This window comes from Tigriopus californicus, chromosome 7 (assembly GCF_007210705.1).
Source record: "Tigriopus californicus strain San Diego chromosome 7, Tcal_SD_v2.1, whole genome shotgun sequence".
NCBI classification, from domain to species: Eukaryota; Metazoa; Arthropoda; class Copepoda; order Harpacticoida; family Harpacticidae; genus Tigriopus; species Tigriopus californicus.
The window spans coordinates 5,007,033-5,027,001 of record NC_081446.1 but is presented as its reverse complement, the minus strand read 5'-3'; the positions used below and the strand labels follow the sequence as shown (position 1 = coordinate 5,027,001).

Genomic DNA, 19,969 nt, shown 5'->3' with positions numbered 1-19,969 from the left:
CTGACATGACGCGAGCGGGAGTAGTAGAATAATAATAATAACAATGAGAGATCCGGTATAAAACAGTATGAAAGAGAACAAGCGTGAACCATTCCCATCAGAAATCCGTCCAGTTATTAGCAATCGTAGGGAGATTCGTGTGCAGATTGCTATCCTAGGAACGGAATTGCAACATCAGACAGGCCAAAGTTCTGTTTCAAAAAATCGTGCACCTCCCATTTGCCCACATACGTAATTGATTGATTATAAGCCTTGATGAAGCATTCTTCAATTCATTTTTTTATTGTCCTGAATTGGGTTCTTCCATATAAAATGTTTGCCCATTTTTCATCTGTCTCATGAACAAGAAAATGCGATCTTCATCAAAAACCTATTTTAGTTTGACCGAATTCCACCGGGTCCTCAATAGATGGGTTTTATTATTCTCGATAAACATTAATATATAGGGACACTTTCTTTATAGATGGATTAGAAATGGAGGGGATCACAGCCAGATTTAAATATACACAGTATAAATAGAAAAAGGAGAGAGGAGAAAACAGTTTGGTAATATTCCTACTAAAAGTTAGATCAGTCAATGTCATATGGATCCTTTGACTAAAAGATCCTTTATCTAAACGGAACTTTCTGTGTTATTGTCCTCCATGATCGTCACTTTCTTCTTCTGCCGTTCACAGGTATGATACAAAGGATAAGGTGGGGGATGCCCTGGGGCGTTTCCATCCTCAGCTGTGTAACGAACATTATTAGGATGACGCCCCAAGGTTCCTCCCATGTGTCCATGAGCATTCTGAGGTCCGTGGTTTTGCCAGTTGGCCGGAGGAGGAGGGTACCATTCGACTCCCGGCATTGAATTGGAACCTTGTCCGGCAAGTCCACCTGGACCTCCCCCGGGATGGGTCATGGTGAGTGTGTTCAAGTGAGGGGGTTGAGGAACCTTGAAAGAAAGGGAAACAGAGCACTTTCAAACATAGCCCTTTCATTGTGTTTGAGAAGAGAAAAACTTGGGATATTTTTGAGATCGCTTCACTCAAAAAAGACTTTGAACTTTTGATTGTGAGGGAGACCCTTCAGCCGCCATCGGTGACTGTCGGCCTTGCCCGCAAAAGTCTAAAAGTAGCAATAAAAGAAGCCAGGCCTCTTCTCTTCTAGCTCACTAGCACTCAACAATGGCTTCAAATAGCACCCAGATGTCCTTTCAGAACTATTTCAAATACCCAAAAGGCCCATCTGGATGGTCCATGGACCCAATGATCTCAGAAAACGTAGGGCAACAACGTTCAAGAGTCAAGAAGAAAAGAGACAGAGAGACGGGTAAAAAAGGGAAATATCAAGTGTCGCACAATTCGAAAAAGAATGCGTTTACCAACAGATTAATCGATCCACAATAATTCGGCCATTCAAAGTTCTTAAATTGCTACGTAGCAAACATATAAATTGGTCAGAATATTTCTACACGTCTATGCGTATGACAATATAAAGGAATTTACTTTTGATAACCTTGGCCAGGTCATGATACATTAAGGGTATATATTTGAAGTAGCCATTCAAGTGAGTTATTAGTCTTAAAAAAAAAAAAGATAAAAAAATGAGAGAATCTGGGAACACGATTTAACCCAATTTCGATGCTATCAAGGAAGAAACGAAAAAAGAGGGATGAGGAAAAAGGGTCCTCCCATAAAAGAAATATGGGCAGCAGAATGCAAAAAGTAACACACGTGGCTTTGAAAGTGGCCAAGGCCAAGACTTTTGACCATTACTTAATACCAAACTTGAAAGCAAAGGGTACGGTGATGGATCAGAAGTCTAAATTTCTCTCGCTTGATTAAAAAACACACCTGTGTCAAAGCTTAACACTGTCATCACAGTTCATGCCGCTGTATCTCACCTTATTGGGATGTCGCATGGATCCAGTTTTATTATTGGATGAATTGCAATGTGCTGCTGATCTTAGTAAAGATACTGAATTGAGATCAGTGAGCATTGGATTGTTCACTTTAGGGACTTCAGACAGGTTTTGTTGGCAAGACGAAGGACACTCCGGAGAACCGAAAGCGGGAACTGAAAGAAAGACGAAACTTGGTATGATGAAACGATCCAAACATTTAGGCACTTTCAGTTTTATATCATTGTTATGAATAGAACCGTTTCATCAAGATACAACCGGTACAGATGACGCTTGAATAAGCAAGAGTGCCTTGAAGTCGCCAGGTTTTATGGGCAAGGGCCCTTAACACGAGATGTTTTTCATTCATTCATGATACCTCTTTCGGCCGTCTGCTCTTGCCCTATGTTAAGGAGTACTTTCCTTTTTAAGGCTTCATAAATCAGATATGTTTATGTCGAATAATTCGCTTTGAATCACAGACCCCTTTGATATTCGTGATCACTCAGTCAAGGCCGTTGACCTTTTTCGGCCTAACTTGCTTAAGAGTTGAAATGCAGGGCCGAAAGAGAGTTGTAATGACACGCCCTAAGTGAGGAATGAAAATTGAAAAATTGACCGGGGGTTCTCTGACCGTCGGGTTTTCCCAGACCTTAATACTGGTCTCATGAGGTTAGTGCAAGTGAAAAGGTTGCTTCGGCACTTTGTGGAGCTGTTTGCAAAAGCTGAACGGGTATTCACCCTACGTGTGGGTGGGTGAACGTCTCCGCGAGATTTCATTCGAAGCTTATATACGTACACTGTCCCTGGTGGCCTTCTTCCTTCCAGCGGCCAAACGAGAAGGCGAGATCTAATCTCAAAGACCGTAAATTACGACGAAGGCCATATAACAAATATCTTGGTTTTAATGAAACGGAAATTACGAGTTTGGAGCATTGAGGACACACATTCACAAGCCTAGCAGGCTTGTCAGAGACATGTTTTGGGAGAAGCATCACCACTTTTTCCTGCTTCTGGAAGAACCATATCTCTTCTTAAAGCCAGCTTAAAGGACAGCCTTTGGCGCAATATGGTTCGACCACCAATGCTACTTCGATTGGTATATATATAACAATGCGTCCACAAGACTTATTTCTTCCGGAGTGTCGGCCTTCAGACATATCAAACCTGACAGAAGGTGCATCTCTCAGGCAAGCACTCCAACTTTACTCTGCCTTCAAGTCAAGGCCACACCGAAGATCAAGTTCCACTCAATCGCGAACATGTTCCGGGCAAAGGGTTCAAAAGGATCCGGTTCATTGTTGCCCCTTGACTCAATTGGACCGAAAGAAGAGGGTCTGATCCTCTACGATTGGCCGAAGTTCTTCCCCTGGCATGCATGACATAAATAAACTCGGACCATGATTTATCTGCCAAGGCCGTTCACTCCCTCAAGGCTATAAGAGAGTGTACTTAGTGTACGGCGTCTTTCTATTATCTATCAAGTGTGGCTGCAGCCAAGCAAGCCATCCGAAAATCGAAAAAAGAGCCCACAAATCCTTCTAAGAAGGACAGATGGCACTTTTCCCATTTCGAAATCTAAATTGGAACCTCTCGGTACTTGCTTATTGTTAATGTTAATTGGCGACTGGGCGTCCCGCAGGCTCTCATTAGAAGAGAGAAGTTGGTAATTAACTCCTGCCGAATTTAGCGCTCTCTCTCTCTCTCCTCCGAAGTACAAATGAGGCTATTCCAAATTATGGCCTGTGCAAAGTGTGTGTACATCATGACATTGAGGTAACTCCAAGGGTAGACGTGCCAAATGCGGTGGGCTATGCAACTTATCGGACGCCAAATGTGATGAGAAAATTAAGATCCGACCATTTGTGTAGTGAGTTCACAGAGCTGACTGCTTTGTCCCCAATCATCAACTTAAACGAAAATTCGGACTCTACGTAGAATTTAAGAAATGATAGGAACCAGACGTTAAGGCTGTAATGGATTCAACTAATGTACTTTATACCATGAATTCAGTATGATCAATTCCATCGAATCTACTTTTTCCGAATCTTTCATTCCAACTTACAATTGGCAGGAACAATGCCGTCAGGGTGATGATGAGGTGGCATTTCTCCATGAGATCGCATATAAAGCTCATCCGAAGAGTTCGTTGGGTACCCTAAAGATGAGTGGACACCACGAAAAGAGTTAGTTTGAATGAGTTCGTGTATTAGAGAAGTAGAGTCCAAACTCACCCCCTCCAGCAATGAGTCCCACTTCGGATTCTGACATGTTCTTGCGTTTCTTGCTCGAACCTTTCGCTCGAGAGGACTCTCTCAGCATGGACGAGGAGGATGACGATGAACAAGATGAAGCACTGGATTTGCCCACCATGGACGACGCATTGGGTGGAGGTGAACCATCTGGGGGCTGCAATTTTGAGAGAGAAAAAACCGCTCACAATTAGGTTGTTCCCGTTGTGCCATGATCGAGCAACCGTTTTTTTACCCATCGCCCAAGACTGCTCAGACAGATTACTTGTCATTCGCAATTTCAAGAGGGACTCGTTGAAAACGACAGAGTGCTTCAAGGCCAATTATGATGAGAAGGTCAGCGCGGGAATAGATGTAACGACTTTGTTTCAAGCACACAATCGAGGTCAGTCTAGTGACAGTTGACGAAAGAGTCATGTCTTCATGCGGTCATGGATTTCAATTAAGTTAGTGGACCTTTGTTGGCCTTTGCAGCACATCCGCAATCTCCCTTCTTGGGTGGGGAGTTATTTATTGATATTAGGCACCCGGTTCCAAATTTTATCAAGTCTCACCCATTGCTCACTTACCCTTCTCTGCCTGCATGTGACAAGGAGACAGACCACCAAGACCGTGAAGACCACTCCGCATGCCACGCCCGTAACAATGACCACCAAAGACGAAGATGCACCAGAGAGGTCCAAGGTTGATTTGCTGCCCGTGACAGCTTTCGAGTCGGTCACACCTGGTGAAAAAGGAGGACATAAAGAAGGGCGAATGACAGTACGGATCCGGATAAATCCGAGGCTAAGATTGTTTATTCATCTGCAGTGACACTTACGTGTCAAGCGCAATGGCCTTTTGGCCGAGTAAATACTTCATTCTCTGCACTGTGCCAATACGGACCCAAACCTAGTACATTTTTTGCCATTTCTCTTGCGTATGAATGCAGAAGGCTCGATGAAACGCACGCCTAAGGTATGAAATCACCGTCTTTTTCTTTCTCCAGATGAACTCATAAAAATCTAGTGACGTTCCAATGCACTTTTTCTAACCCACCAACCAAGCCACCAGCCAACTAACCAACCAAGACGCACAATGACAGTGCATAGTGATCACATTTCAAATGCTACAAAAAGGAAGAAAAGGATGATAGCGGATCTGGGACATTTCCTCGATCTAGTGCAGTTTTTTCTTCTTTTTGGGGGGGTTTCCAATACGTAGGACAATTCCATTTTATGCATACTATCCAACGTTTTGGCCTCTAGTAGACGCATGTACGAGGTGCTTTCAAAATCAAAATGCATTCGCTTCATATATTTTTAATCATCGGTTTGATACATAAGGTTGCAAAAATGAAAGTGTGGCTTGTTTTTTAATGAGGAACTTTACTTATATTGAATTTCGACTACCGCTGTCCATGATTTAAGCATTTCCATTCACCCCAAGCATGTTGACGCCACCCGTACCAAGTCGGAAGTGATGTTGCTTTCGACCTCACCAAGGGGGAGTAAAGTGTCTGCCAGGGAAATCAAAAAGCTCGTAGACGACACATATCCTTCATATCTGTTCACCTAGTCTTTAGATATTCGTGCCATTTTCAACATCGGCGTCCAAAAGCTGTTTGATTTAAATTATCTTGAATGCAAACCAGCTTTAGTAGGCCCGAATGACGTCAACATGCTTGGATAAAATGAAAATAGCTTAATCATGGTCAGTCGCGAAGAAAATTGAATTCACCAAGAGCTATTCAAGATAAGTTATGTTTCAATTTTGCCAATCCTTTAGCAACCAATTTGAGATCAATAGTTAAAAAAATATATAAAGCGAGTGCATTTTGACTTTGAAAGCATATCGCACGTACATATACTCCCAAGAAGAAACTGAAGAAGGGAGATAGAAAGAAATATTCCGTTTCCTTACAGCCCAGAGCCTGTCAATTGCACTGACGGTTTAGACCCTAAATGGGCCTCCCAAAGGAAGTCCGAGATTTTTTCGACCAAATTTTTGCCCCTCTGCCCTTAGATCTATATATTCATGTGAGCCAAGTGATCCCTTTTATGTAGGGGTGTGTGCGTGAGAAAAAGAAAAAAAACCAAGGAAAGTGCACGAGTAGTACGGTATGTACTACGATATGTGCGGTAAGATGAGAAAGAGAGAGAGAGAGGAAAAAGTTGGCACAATTTGCTCGCATGAAATAGAAGTGAACAATGGAAGATGAAAGAAGGATAGAAAAGACGAAGAAGGGAAAGGATGAAAATGATTCCAGGAGCACTCTGACAGACAAAAGAGAACGAGAAGCCATTTGAAAGTGAGGATCGTTTTGTCAAGTGGTAAAATCCAACCATCGTACCACCTACGTACTGCACAACCACCCAGCCAGCCAGCCATTCAACCAGCAACCACCTCAAACACCCATTTGTTCCCCAAGAAATCTGGAACTGTGGCATTGGCCTTCAAAATCATTTGCTTTCGTTCTTTTCCAAATTCGTTTGGAGCTTCTTGCCAACGCTTACACTTGTAAGCTCGGTTCATTCCCAGGCTCGGGTGGAATAAGACCGAATTCCGAATTGAATGCTGGCATTGCGTGAGATCAACATTATGTCTTTTTGGAATATCAATACCTTTGGAGGGGATTTCAATTTGCATCGGTATCGTTTTTAAACGCAATTATTAGAAATTGTCCCCTAATTTCATGGAAATTTAGCAATCAGTAAAGCAGAAAGCTTCAAGAACTTGCGATTATTAATGAAATGAATAACCGTACTAAAACTCAATTAGTGTGAACAAAATCTGCACAACTCCGCTAACCACCGCGATTGCGGTGTTATCAATCCAAAAACTAAATTGCAATGAACTACATTTTGTTGGCAAACTTGAAGAATGAAATGGCAGGGGGAGGGGATCAAAAGAACTCTTATAGGGTGAGTGTTTGGCACATTGAATCCAATTAAATGGCCCCCAAGAAAGTACTTGGCCCCTTCCTTCCAACTGGATCCTGTTATCGCACTTGGAACCTGGGAATATCGGAAGAGTGAATGAGGCAGAAATGTATGGAGAAGTGCTGAATAGTAAGAGGGTAGACGAAGCGACAAGAGGATCAGACAGGAGCGAGAATCCAATGAATAACATGAACATTCCCTTGAATGAATGTACACTTTTCAAGCCCACCCAGTTTCCGTCCAAAGCATTACATGACTAACAACTTGCAAAATCCCCAACGTCATCTGAATTCACAAAACGAAAGTTCAAATATCCCAAGAGCGATCGACGATTCAGGACCACAATTTGGCATTTAGAGGAAAGATACGAAATATAGAAAGTCATTACATCAAATCCTGGTGTGTGAAAATGGTAAGAGGAAGGGCATTTTCACCGCCTTGTCATGGTCTGACGTCAGATTTATCAGCTATTTTTGTTGGCACCTTTCATAATAGTTGTTCTACTTTAGCTTGGCCTTCTTAACTTTCCCATATCTTTTCTTCCTCCAGAACTCCCGAATCGCAACGAAATAATTCATTCATTCATGGCTTCAAAATTAACATGTTGGCGCAAGCAATTAAAATGGCCTTGCTCTTCCCCCATCTAGCGAACCATGAATGAGGCCCCTTCATGTACCTATGTACAGTACAAGCTACGTCAAAGTGTACTCTGAAGAGGAAGTGAGGATGAGACTACTTTGAATGGAACCACAATTGTTGTCTTGTCGGTGCTTTTGTACGTGCATATACGTATGTACTGTATATGTAAGTAGTCAAGAGGTTACTTACCCTCGGGCATGTGCTTGGTGTGTTTGCTACTACTCATATTGATGATGGTGTCCTCCTCGAGAATGTACGCTTCGCTAGATCCCTTGGCATTCTGGGCAAAGACAAACATCTTGGTATGGGCACTCGGATTGAAATTGTTGATTTCGAAGTTTGGCTGTTGATTGGTGACCTTGGTCTTCAGCTCGTCGGCCTCGTAGACTTCAAGCAGGAAAGTCTGGGGCAGACCACCGTCGAAGCCTTCGCTACAATCGACTCGGATCCGTGAAGACGAGGCTGAGTCTTTGACTTGAGAAGAGGACGAGGACGAGATGGTCTGTTCTCCACTGGTGGCAGTGGCAGTGGAAGAAGAACTTTCAGAGGAGTTTTGGAGGGGAAAATTGGCATTGGAGAAGATCTGGCATTTTGTCAATGGCGCTGGTCGACCTAGAAAGGAGGATGAGTGGAAAATGGGGTTTTCAAATTCATGAGCTACTCCATTTCGTGTGAATATGTTTGATAGGTAAGAAAGGTAGTAGTAGTAGTAGTAGTAGTAGTAGTAGTAGTAGTAGGAGTAGTGGTAGTGGTTCTAGTGGGTCTGTTTATTCTCTTTGGCTTCGACGAGATATGAATGGCCACAGTTGCCGACAAACGAAGACTGATTATCACGGGAGGCCAAATGAGCCCATGTCATTTAAAAAGCCCTGATTATTATGTTTGATCAAAGCAAGGCTCCTGTCCTCAAGACGAAAAAAGAAAGAGAAAGGAAAAGAAAAAGAAGAAGAAGAAGAAGAAAAAACCCTTTATCGCCATCATGATCATAACTGGGTCCACTCTCTTGAATATTAATGAAAAGATTTCCCTCTCTCTTTCTTAAGCGAGAGGCAAGTTCAAGGGCACATTCAAAACCATGTCCCAAGATCACCAAACTTATTCCCAAAGGCAAGGCCTCTCCCTGTCTTGGAATTGATCCTTCGTTGAATCTTGGAGCGAATATTTGTCTGTCAGCTTGGAAGAACTTAAAACGCTTTTGAGTGGCAGTGTGGACCATTAAAAAGTTAACTCTTTCCACAGGAGTTGTTCAAACATCGTTCACCCCGTGGAGCTGTTCCATCCGTCCATTTAGGACACGATACACCAAACGTGGTTCAGAGGGCAAGATCGAATAAAGGCCATCGCTTTGATTAAGATTAACGTCCTCTGTCCAACCCGAATTCGGGTCTTCTAGCCACTCTTAAGTCCTTCCCCTCCTTTCGATGGTGTTTTATTAATACTTTGTCAGCATTTAGGGGCAAGGGTGGTCGTCAAACGGATAATGCGGTTCCCCATGGATCGCATTGTTCAAACAGCCTGATGGGAGGTGCCTGAGAAAGTGGGCCAATCAACAACAACAACAACAACGACAACAAAAAGAACAACAACAACAACAACAACGTCCCTTGGAGTGAGTGAGTAGCTCTTGATGTCACTATCAGCTGTGCTCGTCTTGATGGGACCAAAAAAGGTCAACAAGACGACCTGAAAGACAGCCAGAGTCCCAAGAGTGACTTTCAGCTCTCGTGTTATTATAAGCCAGCCCTTTGAAGTTGTCAAGAAGAGGTTGGCAATATCTCACAATTTCCCAGTTAGCTATCAACAGACTCACAGCGTTGTGGCATCCTTCTTCCATTCTCCTCTTCCCCCTAGTTCCATCTAAGAAAACGAATTAGGTCCTTCAGTACCAGTTTCATTTTGATCTTGCCTCTCTCCTTTTAGTGGTTGGCTCATTCTCGTCATGAGATTGAGATCACAAGATGTGATAAAGTTATCATGTGAGCAATGATAACCAGACCAATTTCTTCCTCGATTGTGTTGGGGGTTTCAGCCTCACAACCCCTCTGATCTTGAAGTCATTTACCCCAACAAAGCACATGATCACATACCGTACACAAAGCAAAGAAGGGGTCGGTTTTGGAGTTGCCAGGGTGGGTGGAAAGGGGTCGAGGGACAAATTTGGATCCATTCAACTCATGAATGAGTTGGCCTCACTCTTGAACCGTTCCTGACAATGTTGAAAATGAGGATGCGATTAATCATGTTAATGATTGCCATCGTAAAAAGGTGATATCACGCCATACTTTTGGGGGAGGGAAAGTCGAACGCACCTGGGGCAAACTTGTTCCACCCCATTTTGAATGGCATTTCCCTGGCTCCTCTCTTTTACTCTAGAAAATTGAGTTGTTCCGCATTGTGGTGGAATGCGTTCCACGAATCCATGCAAAAAGGGGGAAAAAGGACCGAAAACGGGGTCGATGTCCAATTTTGAAAATAAAAACGAGCCTCGTTCAAGATTCAATATCTAAACCATCTCGAGTTGGGTGTGGGTTTTGTCCCAGATTGAATCAGGACGGCAACGGGAAAGAATGTGAAATATTCAGCTCCATTTTGGCACGAGCAATTCTGAATACCAAACAGTTTTGGCACCAACACTCCTTACCTGTTGGGACGATTTGAAAAGCACACGGTTCCACTTGGTGCCCTATGATATTCTCTCCTTGACAATAAAGTGTTCCATAATCCTGAGTTGTGGTAGGACGGAAATCCAGATTGGACACGAGCCCTTTCGAGCTAAACCGATCTTCCTCCAGAGTTTCACGGTGTTCGCTATTGTTGAAAAACCAGCTGAAGGTCACCACGGGAGGATAAGCATCCACCTGGAATGAATATAAACTCAAATCTTTAACAATCAAATGGTAGTTCTTTCGTGTTTCTTTTGCCTCTGTCGGATTGAAATAGAGTGAAATGACCGTGACTTGGAATGAAAAACGAGCCCTTTCAATTCCCAAGACCTCTCGTTCTACACTAGCTGACCCAACAGACCTAGCTGCTGGTGAGGACTACCAGTTAGTTGTGAGGATAATAATACCTAACATACTAGATGGTCGAGTTTTGGAACAAAGGAAAGGGAGGGCGGAAAGACATCATCATCATATTTCATATCAATTATAATAACCTGGCAAGAGAACATACATTTCGAAGCACACTGAGCAGCCCTTTCTCTTGAAATATCTTTCTGCACCAGAGGATGGTGATGACAATGATATTCAGCCACAAATCACATAAGATAGAACAAAAGTGTGGCGTTGTCAGACTTTGACTGAGAGTAAAAAAATAGTAAAGAAATTTCTCCTCCCGGAAGAATGTGGACGTTGTCCTTTTGAATATACTATTGGAGGTGGGTAAGGACAACGAACTCTTTTCAATTTCGAACAAAAGATCAAGTCACCTTTTAAGCGATCAAGATTGATCAATTTTTCATCTTTTCCATTGAAAAGATACCATGGGCAAGGATATTTTGTCTGTCGTTTTTGATCGAGAGAGTGGAAGAGAATTAGCTCCCAGATCAGTGTCAATGAAATATGGGACGCTGAAAGGGAAATTATGTCAAAAGGGGACTTCCTGCTTTGTGCAACCATTCCAGGAACTCAGTGGAAAAGTCCCCGTTCCTTCTGGTGTGCCTAAAAGGGGGATCTATGGTTACGCATAATAACCAACTGTCCCCCTAAGATTGTTTTGAGGACCATCACGATTTATGAATATTCAAACTTGGCTCAGCGGAAGTGCACAAATGTCCTCTTAAACATTGGATTATGACGATACCGCTGAAACGTTCCTGTCCAAGAACCACGACACCAGGTTCACAAAGGAGCAAACCTGTAAATTTCAATCGCAAGAAAACTTTTCACATTTCTAGTTTTAACCCAAAGTTGCCGTTTGTCTGAAAAGGGTGCTTGTTAACCCAACGATGGATTCGAAGAACGGATAAAACCAAGCAGCATTTTTGGTCTTGAACACAAACCCTTGTTGTCTGGCAAAAGGAAAAAAAATATCCAAGTTATCAAGCCGAACTCATATCAGAGCCCAATTTATCTTCTGCGAGTAGAAACGAGCTCTAAAACTGACCTAGGGTTCTTATTTTAAATGTCAATATGGTCTGAGTGTCGCTTTTACGGTACCTAAATTGTACACTGTTTGGCTTTCGAGTCGGGCGTTATGTGAAAACTTTTCCAATTTGAGCTCTCAAAGGAGAACAATTTGTGATGGTAAAGAGTTCAACAAACTGCTTGAACAAATTAAAAAAAAAAATCGCTCGGCTCCATTGTTTTAGAGTTAACGGATAAGCAAGCAATTCATAAGCTTAGGATACTATCGAATGAGGGTAATGCCGGTCCCATTGGTCACTCTGGGGGCGAATGTTGCCTTTATTTTCCTGCATCACATGTTGTCTTGTGACCGCCATGTTTTACCGGGTAAAGCTTGTTATCTGCTTGTGAATAGAGGCTTGCTAGCTCTTTAAGCAAATATTTCATTGTCTTTACCATAACAAAAAAGTGTATCAAAGACAAGAGGGCCGTACTCTTGAAACATTGCAAACTTGTTCCATCAAAAAGTGACAAAGAAAATTCCCATAGTCAAACAACCTGACAGCTGTCATTATCTTTTAGCACACAATTGCATTTGAATAAGATGACAATCTGGGGAGGAACTCCAATGATAATTACACAGTAAATACAATAAGGAATTTCATCGATATTTCTTCTTCATTGGCGAGGAAATCGTACTTAGGCATGTTGTAACAAACAGTCCGAAATGGTTCAAAAGTTGGTTTTAATCTCCCAGTTGCAATGAACTGATCTCCATCCACCAAAGCTGAAGGTGGAAGGAGGATAGCTCTTTACGGATTATTGAGAAATTAAAGTGTCTTCCTTTTTACACCTGAATATATTAGTCGTCGACTCAAAATGCGCTTTCTGCGAATTAGCATTCAATACCATATTAGGCTACCCCAATTTACTACGCAATTTGTGCCTTTACTTACCCTACAATTGATCGAAATATTCTCTTCAGCTGTGACTCCAATCAGTTGATCCACCATCTGGGAGGCGCATATTGGAGCATCTAGTTTTCGAACAGTATTCGGGAACAAATAGTATTAGAGATATTGGCCATTTGATGAGCCAAAACTTTGGCAACACTTTTGTTGCGAACTTACACATGATCTGGAGTGGAACCGGATTGCTCTCGCCAGTTCCCTCTGCATTAACAACTCGACACACATATTCACCCACGGCCTCTTTTTTCACCTTTTGAAGGACCAAGCTTTGTGTGCTCATGATGATTCGTTTATCTGGATCGTGCGACAATTGGCGGCCCTGAAACGACAACAACGAATCTTCAGTAAAGCTGAAAGAAGATGGGAACGGAAGGGAATCTTATGATAAAGTGTCGTAACGGCCGACCCAGTCGGTAATCTGTCTCGGGGGGTATCTTCACTATGGTCTCCAGTCATATGAATTAGCTAGACAATAGGTGGATTACTCTGGAAAGGTCTTCGCTCTCCCGCTGCTGATCTCCATGGGATTAGCTGTTGTAAATCAATCAAGGTTGGATCTCCTTGTTGGGTTCCTGATTGATGTACGTCTCTTCTGATAAGTTAGAGAGAGATCCAGATGGAGCTCTACGCAGACTCTCGTAACAACAGGGTAATGGTCAAAGGTTTCTCATGAACAAAAATGTAATGCAATGCGGTTTGATCATGTCCAGCAGGTCTATGCAGACATTACTTTCGATAAGGTTCCAAAAAGATTGGAAGGGATTCAGAAATTTGCCATGGATGTAAATTCAAGCTTTTCCACTTTCCAGTCTTGTCGATCGTCACAAATCGATGCATGTTTCTTCAGGAAAACGCAAATCCAGCTGAGAAACATGACCTTCAGGAAAAGAACTTCACGCTCTATTAGGTGAACATTGTTCGTACAAGCGGTGGTTTGAACTGAAGGGACTTCCAAGGTCGTGCTTTGCTTTGGATGTTCATAGCTAAAATGTAGATATCAGGATCAAGGATCTAGTGAGTAGGGCTCCCTGGAGGGCAAAGTTGTAGACATTCAAGCAAAGGATCCCCCAGTGTCAGAAGAATTTCCGTACATCCCCACCAGCCTCGACTCTGAGAAAATTCAAGGACCCAGACGGGCTGTCAGTTGACCGGGCTCCCTGTTGGGAAATAGCTGGCATTTTCTTCCCGACTCTGTGCATTTGCAAGTTCTTTTCAACTCCGGGAGAAAAAAAAGGCTCGCTTTCAGGTTGAAGATGCAAGGCAGCTTTTTTTCTCTTCCAACGCGAGATTTGAGGTTTGCCGGTGACCCTTACGTTTCCATAAACATTCAGCTGTGTACCGACAGCCCGCCAATTCCTCTTGCACACGTTGGATTCTTGGAGTGATATCCAAGTCCCAGAGTGTTTTAGCTTCCACGGTTGACGGGTTTCGTTGGGTGGAACAAGCGGAAGGCGTGAAATATGAGCTCATTTATTGGCAGTCAGTCAGCCCCCTTGGTGAAGCGGAAATCTCGGCCCAAGCCAGCGACTCCCTCGATCTTGTCACGGTGGGATGGGTCGAAGAGGATTCATCCTATTCTAAGGTCTCCATTCAAAAGAGGCCTCCATTTTTCATTCCACCCTGTTGGTGTAATGACGAAATCCGCATCGACGCGGAAAAATATGCAGGATTCCCACGATTAATTCTCAAATTNGCAAGGCAGCTTTTTTTCTCTTCCAACGCGAGATTTGAGGTTTGCCGGTGACCCTTACGTTTCCATAAACATTCAGCTGTGTACCGACAGCCCGCTAATTCTCAAATTTCCCCAAATTTTATCTGCTCGTTCGTCAAAAGAGATGGGCCCAACCAACTTTGCCTGCTCTATGGCACATTACTTTTTACAAGAACTCAGAACAAGATTTTTGAGTGCGTCCGTAGATATGAAACTACAAGCCTATTTGCCACTAATCTTTGGCCACTGTTCGTACAAGGCTGATACAGATCTGCACGTTTGTTGATTTACGTACTTGTATTCAACATTAAGAAGGAAACTTTAACAAAAGGGAGTGAAATGACCATACAACACAAAATATTTGATAGTTGCCATTTATGGATTTCCAACTTTTTACAAGTGCACATGTCAAATTGAGAGTGTCTTTATACAATAATTTCAAAAGAGAATGAAAAGTGCAATTTGTTGGTAAAGTATTTGCCATCAAGATCCAGGGCAGGAATGAAATATTCATATAGGATGGGCTGACATCTTCGGTTTACTTGTTTGGAGTTTTATTGCAGAGAGTCTCCTGAACATTATCTTGAGGACAAATTGAAAAGAGTTGGAGAAAGCATTTGAATGGCCTTCATTCTGCTTGATTAAGGCGCAATTGCCCTTTCCAAGAATTTAGTTCGCATATACTATTGATTAATGCTCCAAACTCCCATCGAAGTAAATGGCGTGTGAAGTACGAATGCATTCTGTGATTGTGGTGATCTTCCAAAATGTAATGTCACATCAATTAACAAATGAATGTTATCGGATAATTATTAAGGGCCGAATGTCTGAAGCGTTCGCTTTAACTAGGACTATGAAAAAATTTAAAATATCAAGCCCAAAAAGTTGCCATAAAATGCACTAATGTGGGCAAAAAATGACAAAAGGAAAAAAAATGCACAAATAAAACACATTTTTATTCCTAAATCACTTTTAATCCAGGAAACAAAATGATCCAAATATACATTTGTGAAATTTCACTTGAATCATATCTGGCATTGCCCTAAGACGTCAATTTGTAGACCATGATGACGTCTTTTTGAACAAAGAATTACCTTTACTTGAAGTAATTCAATTTACGTGTAAGGCTTAATGGTGAAGTGATGTGTTGTGAGACACATAATTTGAGCAAGAGAAGCTTTACTTTGGAACACATTTTGAGAAAATAATGAACATTAGACTTTAGTCAGATCACTAATCAATTGGCTTATTTCAAGTCACCGGAAAAGTTGCACTAACTCAAAAGCACCATTAATCATTAGGACATTACTTCACAAGCTAAATTTGGGAAGTGCTAATGTGCCATTGCTTATTTGGTCACAAATTTGCATACACATGCCGAAATAACTTGAATTGCAGAAATGGTAATTCTTGATTCATTTCTCCATAACGGGTTTGGGGTCTTTGTAAAGTCATTGGCATCAAATGTCCTTGTTTTGAAGTTAGAATAATGGCTCCTAACTCGACCAGCATAGAGTCCTAGGATGTGTCAAGAAACACATTTATTTCTACTGAATTGCCTCTGTTTCCCTTCCAATAATAAAGTAAACCTCGGTCATAGACACTTTTTCTTTCTCTCTCCCTCTCTCTCCTCTCTCTCAGACCAATATTAGTGTCCAGCCGCAGGTGTCCAGAGTAGGTCTTCTAGATTTGTTGGAACATCCATCCAACACCCGGTTCAGAAAACGAAGTCCAAAGCAAAAAAGCGATTCCTGTGATCTGTTTCCAATTGGAGACGGCTCATCACACTTTTTCGCTGTTGTGCTCATGGTGCAGAAAAATGGGCTTAGGAGATAAGCCCAATAATGCAGGTTTTTGTTAGCACACCTCGCTTTTCAGGATGTTCCAATTGACCAAAAAAACTTCAACATTGAACTGGTACTGTGATGGCAAGAGCGGCGTCATTCTCGATGAAGAGAAACCTAAATGAACGAACTGAATGAACTGAATCCTGACTCATGAGAGATTGTACGTGCAGAATATAGGGTCGAACTGTGCTTCATTATTCCTCGAATCTCGACGACACGACGTGTTCCATCTGAAAGGGCTCATTTCCACTTCTAAGAGATTGGCTCTAGATTCTGAAATATTGCACATTTTTATGCAAATTTCCTAATGTATAAAAGTTGGCATATCTGAAATTCACACTCCAACGTGTACGACGTTCCCGTTTATTCAAGTGGACCGGGCCTCGCTTTGCTCTTTTTTCCTCTTTGGCGCCAAAAAAAATTGTCAAGTGATTTTTCCAGTCAGATAAAAGGGATTTGCAGGAAATTGGATCCGAGGCTCGAAAAAAAACGTGGGAGTTGGGAGCTGTGAAGGAGATTTTTTTTTTCTACGTCTGAATCGCTTTAAAGAGATTAACATTTAATGCAGCTTTTCGGCCACTTCGAAGGGTCCTCCCTTCACTTCCCACTTCATTCACATCTCTCGACACCCCTTCCTGTTTCTCTTTGGAACAATTTCTTTTTCAAAATTTGTGTACTTTTACTTATCCAACGAAACCATGCAGCCTCGGCCAAAGGTCATTAGACTTGAATGTGAAACGAACGAGGTTAGCCTCTTGTGTTTTCGCTCTCTCATTTTTCCACTCCCTTTGTTTCAATTTCCATTTTTGATTATAAGCCGCGCAACAGCAACAACAGTAGCAACAACAACCCAGGGAAAGTCATCTCGTTACATGCCAAGAATAGTGATGGTAAGCCATGTTCCACCATGCTCAACCATGTTCAAGCCTTGCATTCTGGGTTTGGGTTTCTATTGAACCTGGAAGGGTTAAAGGGGGGAAGGCATTCATTCATCGGTTATATTAGAAGTCCTGGTTGGACCAAATTGGTTAAGAAGGAACGATATGGACCAAGAGGCATTTATGGGGCTTCAATGTTGGATCTAGAGTTCCACGCTGAATTTACTTCCTAATTTATGCTGTTTGGCTACAATTGGATTTCTTTTTTATTGCCAAAGACACAAAGTCGAAATAAGACACCAGGTTGCTTGAGGAGTAAATGGCAACCTTCTCGTGGTTGAAAACTTCATTATTTACCTAGATGGCAGATCTCACCCCTCTGTTTCTGAGGGGCGACTTTAAGATCACTGAACTTTGTCAGAACGAAGTAATAACTATCACCAAGCTTGACCTCGACAAGTTGGAAAATGGCATCTGTTATACTGTTATAAGTAGAACATGGTCAGTTGAGCACCCGCATGTGCCTATACTCAACTTCCAGCGATGTGACGCATGGTAGGGCCTAATTTTTGTCACTTATTGACTTTTTGCGTTGTCAATTTCGTTAGACCAAAAGAAATCTAATGCCACTGACGATCACATCTTGTAAAAGAATGAGAAATTACGTTCCTCACATTGTATTAATGTCAAGGGTAAAATAAGTTTTACAACACTTGCTCAAAGTAGCCCTCGATCTGGGATATGGATATATTATATAAGCAATCTCGTCTTAAAGTGCATCTTGATAGAGTATAGTGAAACATATGTTTTAAAGCATGCATTATCGGGTTTTCCCATCTGATGTGTGCTTGCGAACGAAGAACGTCAATCTTCGGTCTGACATTTGACTTTACATCCAAAATTCATCTCATGCAAAACAATTTTCTAACTCAAATGCGTTGGAAAAGCAAATAGCCTCAAACAAAGTTATGAATTTTGAAGCTTAAATTGAGACTGATTTAACATGTTACAAATTTGTGCCCAAAGTAAAACATTGCTTAGGAAGTACAAACATAACGGACGAATTCTTCGATTAATCCTCCATTCAAGCCAAGAAATGAAACAGAGCAAGGTTCGAACAAAGAGTTGTGGCTTTAATCTGTCAATCTGGAAATCTGGAACCTTTCAAAGGTAACTTTTGATACATAATTGGAGGGATGTCCTCTTTCTCTTTCGTAAGTTTGGGAGTTTTGAACAGTTGCCTTTCCACCTCGAAAGTTCGTGACAAATCAAAGCCAAAACTAATCTTGTCTTTTGGACTATATGAAAAATCATAGTGAATGATCCGGATTTCGGTTTCAACTTTAATTTTACGAAGGTAAGCAGACCTTAGCATTTCTGAGGTTTTACTTTTGAAGGGAACTATTTAAAATTTGTAGACAGAGGCGACTCGGAACAAGAAATATGCAGAAGGTAAAATATTGGAAATCTAAAATAGAGAAAACAAAGGTGAATGTGATTTGCTATGCATGCGACTAATTTAGAAGCCAACTCCAATTCAGATCATAGTTTATGATTGGTTTTCGTAGTTTCCTTTAAAGACTAAAAAAAATCAGAATAAAAGGTTTTTTACTCATCTTACTCATTTGAAATCCTTGACCGGAGGCAATTACCGTTGAATGCGATAATAATTCAACACAACAAATCATGAAGCTCTTGTAATCAATTGGATAAGCGCACAGAGGTTGTTGTTTACCCTTTGCTCCCCAGCGCCCCCTTTTGACTTACGTAGGGATGTGTCGAGGGTTTGGCTGTGCTATAAGTTAATTGCAATACTTTAGTAATTAACACAGTTGTTACACGAAGAAACTAAAGGATAGTTCTAGAAACGAATAAAATGATCAAATCTTAAGCTCTGTTTGAAACAAAAGTTCAATTATTGGTGGAAAAGGTAGGGTCATTTTCACGTTTGATAGATCATTACGTATCCGAAAGATGGCGCTTGGGCGCAAAGGGGTACAAAAAACCAAACAAACTGAGGCTGCGATCGTATCCTAATACATTTTCACACACGCAATTGTGACATTCATGTTACAAATGACTATTCCATGGTTTATCCTTTCTTCATAACAAACGTTGATTGCACTACAAAAAATGAGTCATCCTTGCCCAACAGTATGGGTCTGGATCTGGGTGCATCAGCACATCCTCCGGCCCCCCATTATTGCTGGCAAATCCCTTGTCACAAGCAGAAGTGGTGACCAATTTAACTACACAATGAAGCAGAATTGAATGTAATTAAAATGGGGTTGAATTGTTATTCGAATGTAATTTTGATCATGCATTATTGCATTCATTTGAATTTGAAGTATATTGTTGTAGGTGGGGTGTTAGGGTCGGAAGAATGAACCTCGCCCAACCAACGAAGCTAGCCATCATATTTTCAGCTTATAGTTCTGATAAGCAGTGTCTTTTCCGTTCCAGGTTGGTTCTCCGTCTGTGAGCGTGGTATAGGGTCTAAAAGTTTCCTTGAGAAAGGTCGGTGAGGAGATCAAACCGGGGGCCTCTCTCGTGCTAGGAAACTGAGCTACCCACTACGCCACGCCTTCTCCCAAAAATTTGAGGTTGATTAAGGTTTAATACTAAGTTGTTTCAATACAATCTATTTCAAAAGCATCAATTACGTTAGAAAAGTAACTTAAACAAGACTGTGAAAGGCTCTCCACATTTCAAGAGGATTGTTCAAGCGGTTTAATAAGGGAATGGCGCAATGGTAGGTATGCGAAGGAGTTGAGTGACCAAAATATTTTCCTCTATAT

General features: G+C 41.7%; 1 protein-coding gene across 1 annotated transcript in view; it reads right to left on the bottom strand.

The window, feature by feature from the left end:
• Positions 1-401: 401 nt before the first annotated feature.
• LOC131883217 (B-cell receptor CD22-like) overlaps positions 402-19,969 on the bottom strand; it is an 82,851-nt gene continuing 63,283 nt past the window's right edge. The window contains exons 11-19 of the mRNA XM_059230624.1: positions 12,895-13,054; positions 12,721-12,800; positions 10,339-10,555; positions 7,887-8,309; positions 4,707-4,861; positions 4,120-4,294; positions 3,951-4,043; positions 1,889-2,061; positions 402-937 (exon numbers count right to left, since the gene is read on the bottom strand). Of these exons, the coding sequence (XP_059086607.1) occupies positions 614-937; positions 1,889-2,061; positions 3,951-4,043; positions 4,120-4,294; positions 4,707-4,861; positions 7,887-8,309; positions 10,339-10,555; positions 12,721-12,800; positions 12,895-13,054 (1,800 nt within the window). The 3' untranslated portion in view covers positions 402-613. The remainder of the gene's footprint in view (positions 938-1,888; positions 2,062-3,950; positions 4,044-4,119; positions 4,295-4,706; positions 4,862-7,886; positions 8,310-10,338; positions 10,556-12,720; positions 12,801-12,894; positions 13,055-19,969) is intronic.